This window comes from Ctenopharyngodon idella, chromosome 2, assembly GCF_019924925.1.
Source record: "Ctenopharyngodon idella isolate HZGC_01 chromosome 2, HZGC01, whole genome shotgun sequence".
Taxonomy (NCBI): Eukaryota; Metazoa; Chordata; class Actinopteri; order Cypriniformes; family Xenocyprididae; genus Ctenopharyngodon; species Ctenopharyngodon idella.
In genome coordinates this window covers 16,125,245-16,132,296 of record NC_067221.1, presented here as the reverse complement: position 1 = coordinate 16,132,296, position 7,052 = coordinate 16,125,245, and the positions used below count along the sequence as shown (strand labels likewise).

Sequence of the window (7,052 nt, the reverse complement as noted above, 5' to 3'; positions counted from 1 at the left end):
AGCTGAATTTTCAGCATCATTACCCCAGTCTTCAGTGTCACATGATTCTTTTGAAATCATTCTAATATGCTGATTTGCTGCTTAAGAAACATTTATTATTATTAATGTTGAAAACAATTGTACTGCTTAATATTTTTGTAGGCACCGTGATACATTTTTTTAGTATTCTTTCTATTCTGATGAATAGATGTTCAGAACAGCATTTATTTGAAATAGAAATCTTTTATAAAATTATGTCACTAAAAGTATAAAAATAGCCTATTCATTTCTTAAAAATGTATATTTTAGTTATATCCTAAACAAACCTCTGTGTTTTTGTATACTTTCTTTATATGCTTAATCTATGTCTTAAAAATCTTTAACATTTTTGATTGGCAGTGTATATATTTCTATGTATACGAGTAGATATAATACTTTAATTGTGTGAGTAAGAATAATTGCCATAAAAATGGACAGAAAACATATTAAAAAACAAAAAAGTTTTTATTCAAGAAATGCACATTACTGTCAACAGTAATGTGGATTGTGATTCATTTGGATGTCCAATTTTCAAAAACAGCATTTATCATTTGACACAAAAATCCACCCTAAATCCATACAAAAGCATCTGAGAACACCTCGTGATATTTTTTTTTTTAAGTATGTGTAAAAAAGGATTACAACGCATGTTGCAAGTCAATAACAATATGAAAAATCAGCAATAAATACATCATTGAAATAAATTATTAAAATAAATAAATACACAAATAAATAACAAATTAAAATATGACATCAAGTATCATGGTGAAAGCAATGAGACCTTCAAAATCTTTTAAAGCTCTGAACTCCGCTCGTTCAAGACAACTGTTGGATTAACATTATTTTGTGTGGAGTGCACTGAGCTTGAATTCATGTTTTCTAAACTTTGAACTTTCACATCAGGCACCTGAAAGGACACCATCGGACAGGGTCCATTGATATTCGAGCACACCAGCTTCTTCAGTGAGGCTGTGTTAACAATGTCAAATCCAACTTTCCCACCAAATGTGCTGGGCATCCAGTATTCAGGAGAACAAATAGCATTTCCCATGAGCCCTTTGAGAGAGTAGGGGGCTCCCATCTCCACCATAGTCTCCCCAAATACAGCATTGGGTCTGGGTTTCTCCACAAGAAGGCCAGGATACAGCTCAACAGCGTCTATGTGACCATACAGCTTCTTTAGTTCGTCTGCCAGCTCCTTGTCTCCTGTTTTACCATACAAAAAAAGTTACAGTTGAATAAGAGGTGTATTTTTCATAATATTCTCATTTCTAAATCTGTATAAAAAGAGTTCTTTGTAAATTTTTGCCATATTTTAGGCACTAAGAACGATAACTATATTAATGTACACACCAACAGATGATAACATTTTTTTTTTAAGCGCACAGTTGCATAAGCGCTTTAAACTCAGGTGGATTCTGATTGGCTTTCAATGTTTTTATGGTTCATCAACTGGACAAATTTGTTCTGTGAGTGATTCCAACAATATAGTTCTTCTGTGTCGTTATCATTGTAATTGTAGTGTAGACATCCATATTCTCATAGATTAGAATGATTATTAATACTTTTAAGTTATAATTATCATCTTTGGTGTGAATGGGCCTATAGGATTGACACCAGTGATGTTCACGGTTTGTCTTACCTGTCATCTCCTCAAAGGATGAGTAGGGCTTCATGTTGAAGCGTTTTCTGTAGGCATTGAAAGACTGGTAGCGCATCTGTCTGGAATGCTCCAGAGCATTAACAGCCACTCCCTGAACTGAAGCCGGCAGGTTACGTCCACCAGATACCTGTTCAGACAAAAAAAATTAGAGAAATTAGCAAAAACAGTAAAGTTTAGTTAAAGATGGACAGACATTTATGTACACTCATGTCGTTTCAAACGTGTATGACTTTTTTCTTCTGTGGAACACATAAGATGATATTTTGAAGAACTTTTTTGTCCATACAATGAAAGTCAATGGGGTCCAAAAAGATCTCACCCACTTTCATTATATGAGGAAAAAAAACCTGAAACATTTTACAAAATATCTTCTTTTTGTGTTCCAGAGAAGAAAGCAAATTATACAGGTTTTCAACAACATAAGGCTTCTCTAAGAAGCTTTCTATCTACAAGTGAAACTCACCCTTCCAGCCATCTGTTTAGTGAAGGACTCCACCATGTTGCGGATGCCATGTTCGGTCACTATAGAGTTGTTAAACACAAACTGGTGGTAGCCGTAGACCTGATCCTGGATCTGAAAGTTATCGGGCATCAGCGGGTGCCAGTGATACAGAGTGTTGAATTCGGCTGCAATGCGGTTCTGGTACTGGAAGCGTTGATTGAAGAGAAGCTCTGGGTCAAACTTGAGCTTGAAGTTGTAGCCACTCAGATGCTGAACATAGTCCTCGATCACGATTTTGATGGTCTCACCTGGGAGAAAAAAGCAGGAATATTTAATCCCTCTACAAAATTATGAAGATTAGTAATGTTTCAGATGATGCGACATTGACTCACCAATCAGGATGAGACGAGTGGTTTGAAAGATTCTCTCATCGTCCCAGTCAGGATGCTCTTGCTTCATGATATCACATACACGGTTGTGTTCACGGAGCCAAATGGTAGCATACATCATCAAACCTGGAACCAGACCGAAGGCTTCATGGCCCACAGCAAATTTATGTTGCTCTGGGACATGAGGAGGATAGTGCATCTCCACCTGGACATCCTTCACCAGCGGAGGGTACACCTCACCATCCACAACCTAAGGGTTAAATACAGTTTTCATTAACTTTTACACATTATACCAACAATCAATACTTGTATACATACAATACTGTATGACTTTCTTTCTTCTGAGGAACATAAAATATTTTGAAGAATGTCTTGAAAAAAAGTCAGTGGGGTCCAATGTTTTTTGGTCCCTACGGACTTTCATTGTATGGACAAAAACGGTTCTTCAAAATGGCGTCTTTTGTGTTCCGCAGAAGAATGACAGTCATACAGGTTTGAAACAACATGAGGGTGAGTAAATGATGACAGAAATTTCCAGTGTCCATTTGTCTCATTATAGCACAAACCTGATACTTTAGCTTTCCATCTTTAAATTGACGAAGTTTGTGTTGTCTTTCCAGTGTCTCTCCATAAATGTGCCCCAAGTCCACCTAAAACATTAGAGAACATTTAGAAATTGCATTGTAGTTCCACTTTAGACACTTTAGATGGGATGTAAAATGGTTAATGACAGAGCTTTGAATGCCACTTACTCCATGACCCAGGGCTTTGGTGAAAGCTGGTCCTTTTTTAAAGTCAGACTTAAAGAACTGGTGAGTGAAATGCTGGGCGAAGAAAGCAAACATAAGACTGGATCTCTGTGGATCAGGAATGAACTGTTTCCTCAACAGCACTTTCTCCACCACCTGCTTTGCATTTGGGAGTTCAAGAGTAGGGCAGTTCTGAGGCAATGGGGCGAGTGTGCGGGTGTAATAGGACAGATTAGAATATGCTTCCCAGCTTTTGTAGTTATAATCTGCATTGTACGTCGGTGGACTGTCGACCAAATGGGACCTTGCTGTAAAACAAAAAAAAGGCAATAGTTTACTTTGTGTATTTTTTATTTACATTCAGTTTTACACTTAAAATTAACTTAATTCAACTTACATGTCAAGACGTATCTCATTATGCCATCTCTCAAGAAAGAAATGTTGTTGATAATGTCCCAGATCCATTTATAATGCGTTAAAACGTAATGTACTATGTTTGCCTGTGGTTTCAGAGTTGATCTAATACGCGTGAGAAGCTCAGCTGTGAGGCAAGAAAAAACAGTGTTGAGTGAACACATTTTCTCTATGTAAAATGTTTATCTGTAAAGACCATCCATAGCCAGACTTACGGGTAGTGCAGTTTTCACCATAATAACCTGTCCTGGTACAGTCACATTCATAAGCATCAGCGCCTTTGGATAAACACACACCCTGGTTTTGGCAAGGCTGTGCACAGCAAGGGTCGTCTGCAAGAAACAGTCATAAAGAAAAAAGTGATTATTTCCATGCATGATTATAGGTTATTGCATTTGGGTAGAACAATCAAACTGTGAAAGAAGCACTTTCAAGTCTTCTTTGCTATAGCTGAGCTGACTTACATCCTTCACCGGGAAAGATCCAAAAGCTTGAAAGTAGCACCAGGCAAACCAGTTTATTCATTCCAGAAGTTTTTATCTAGAATGTCCTACACCGAAGCAGAGACGCGTACTCTGGTAGCTCGTGGAATTCTGTGCGCCTTGATGCGATCCTGCGCCTTTTAACTGCTGTTGGGGAAGGAAGTACCTCTTGCGCAATGTCCAAGATAAGAAAAAAAAAAAAGTAAGGTAACGTCAAAAGCAGACCTCATTTTTCCACAAGTGGCACATTCAACAAGGATTTATATTTAGGAAGATGTCTTCATTTATTAAATAAAACTGAAATAAAATTGTAGTATTTATTTATATCTGTTGGTAAAAACCGTTGGAATATATAAACCTAATAAAACATCTTAACGGTTTTATAGCTATATTCAGATTTACAATGGGCTATATTAAGTAATATAGCCTATAATTATATAATTATTATTATAAAGGAAACAAGCTTATAAATCATACAGGATTAGGTTTTTTTTTTTTTGTTTTTTTTTTTTGAAAATGTAAAAATGCAGAAGGTTTTCTGTGATGGGTAGGTTTAGGGGTATAGGACTAGTGTAAGGGGATAGACTACACAGTTTGTACAGTATAAAACCATTACGACTATGGAGAGTCCCCACAAAGATAGTAAACCAGCTGTGATGTGTGTGTGTGTGTGTGTGTGTGTGTGTGTGTGTGTGTACGTGTACATGTCTTTCCATCCCGGTGGGGACTTAAACTTGAATGTTCACATCCTCGTGTCACCGTGGGGACCTAAATTGTTTATAAACAAGCTTATAAATCATAGGCTACAGAAACTGTTTTGTTTTCTTTCTTTTTTTTCTTTGAAAATGTAAAAGTGCAGAAAGTTTGTACAGTATAAAAACCATTATATCTATGGAGAGTCCCCACAAGGACAGTGTAACAACCACTTGAAATGAGGGGGCAGAGAACAGTGCACCAGAATGACAGTTAACACTATTCTTTATTAATGTTTAAAACACACCACAACCTCATAAAATACATTACCCCCCTTTATCAGCTTGTAGAATCACACGTAGAGGGGCTTACGTCAGCGGGGAAGATACACTACTGTATTTCCCAGTTAAGTCACTCAGTGGAAAGAATCAGTCCATCGGGCTTAGCATAATCGTTCTGCTCAGGAACCAGAAGTTGTACCCCTAACTATCTGACACAATTACCCCCCACTAACTGGCTATGTTCCCTGCCGGAGACACTAATTGTCCGTAGTACGGTGTACATTTTAGGATTTCCTCACACCTCAGTCATATAACGTAAAGGCGTCATGCCTCAGACTAAAATGCTTCAGTCATCGGCAGTGGCGTGCACAAGGGGCGGGGGGGGGGGGCTTGAGCCCCTGCCCCTTTGAGCGCGAAAGTGAAAGTGCCCACAGTTTTTTGGTATTGCCTAACTTTCTATTGGACTTTTCTCCCATCATAATGCCGTCCTTCAGTTGTCTTTTTCTTTCTCCCTTTTTTATATATTTAACTGTTACTATACCCAAATTGATGTAAGATGTGTGTGCGAGCCTTAATTAAATATTACACTGGTTAGGTTCTATACAGAAAAGAACATGCTGATTTTCACATTGGTCTGCAGATAAACAGCAACGGGCTGAATGAAAATGTAAAATGTGACTCCATCCAGATAGTGGTATTCTGTTTTTATTGTTATTTTTATTTTTTATGCATTCCATTTTTATTCTTATGTATTTGTTTCCTTTTTATGTAAAGCACTTTGATTTACCATTGTGTATGAAATGTGCTAAATAAATAGAATTGCCTTGCCTTGCCTAATCGACTCTCTGACAGTAGGTGGCGCTGGATCAGCAGAAAAGCATAAAGCCGTTTCCTTGGTAACCTCTGTACACAAAGCAGCTGTGCTTATAACAACGCAGTCAAATAGCTCGAAAGATTTTTTACCTCTCTTATAAAAATTAACCATGGTTTTACTACAAATAAAACAAAAAACATGGTTATTTTAGTATACCATGGTAACCACAAATTACCCTGGGTTTTGCTACACTATAGTTTATGGTATTTGTAGTAAAATTATTGTTATACAAATAGTAGTCTATCAATTCGACAAAAAAAAAATTCATAGTTAAAATTTTAACCATGGTTAATTTTCGTATAGTGTTCACGATAGTTTGCAATGCAAGCTAGTTGCAATGTGTTATTTAGCTAACTTTTTATACATGCAAATAAAACAAGTGAATAATATTTACAAAATAATCTCAGTGGGATGTTTTATACAACTTAGTGTAACATTTAACTGCGTGCACGTGACGTCACATTGAGGCGGGGCCTTTTAGTCTGAGGCGCATTGCCATTTTGTCCGATGACTGAAGCCTTAGTCTGAGGCATGACGCCTTTTCGTTGTATGACTGAGGTGTGAGGAAGTCCTAAAATGTACACCGTACTACGGTCCCCACCAGTGAGAACTCCCGCACACAAAAACTCCCTGAGCAGTAATCAAACATTCTTTAAATAGCCTAATCATCTTCACACGCATCACCTGTACACATTAATTATATTAGGAGCACCTACTCACATTGACAGGGGACGTGTACGTTAAACATTCAAATAATTTCCTTCTATTCATCACAATAGTAAACCAGACGTGTGTGTGTGTGTGTGTGTCAAGGCAAAGATGTAGACAATACGGGCATCCCAGTGATAATACGGGCAATCGGGCATCCAATTCCAGCTCATGAGCGCCATCTATAGGGCAAATGTCGCTATTACATTCATTCGTAATCTTGCATAGATTTTGCATTATTTTTATAATTGAATTATTATTATTATTATTATTATTATTATTATTATTAAATAAATCTCAACTGAAAACCTAAACACTTACGTATGTAACGACATTTCA

General features: G+C 37.1%; 1 protein-coding gene across 1 annotated transcript; it reads right to left on the bottom strand.

Moving 5' to 3' along the window:
- Positions 1-464: 464 nt before the first annotated feature.
- LOC127522420 (prostaglandin G/H synthase 2-like) lies at positions 465-4,353 on the bottom strand. Its single transcript, XM_051912385.1, has 9 exons — positions 4,140-4,353; positions 3,891-4,007; positions 3,659-3,802; positions 3,265-3,569; positions 3,079-3,162; positions 2,516-2,762; positions 2,145-2,431; positions 1,661-1,808; positions 465-1,224 (listed from the first exon to the last, which is right to left on the bottom strand). The coding sequence occupies exons 1-9, from the start codon at positions 4,198-4,200 to the stop codon at positions 812-814; spliced, it is 1,806 nt and encodes a 601-aa protein (XP_051768345.1). The 5' UTR covers positions 4,201-4,353; the 3' UTR covers positions 465-811.
- Positions 4,354-7,052: the final 2,699 nt, after the last annotated feature.

Coding starts and splice junctions, on each gene's coding strand:
- LOC127522420 (XM_051912385.1), bottom strand. CDS start 4,200: ATGAATAAACTGGTTTGCCTGGTGCTACTTTCAAGCTTTTGGATCTTT. Junction 3,803..3,890: donor TGGTGAAAACTGCACTACCC/GTAAGTCTGGCT, acceptor CTTGCCTCACAG/CTGAGCTTCTCACGCGTATT. Junction 2,763..3,078: donor ATGGAAAGCTAAAGTATCAG/GTTTGTGCTATA, acceptor TTTAACCCTTAG/GTTGTGGATGGTGAGGTGTA.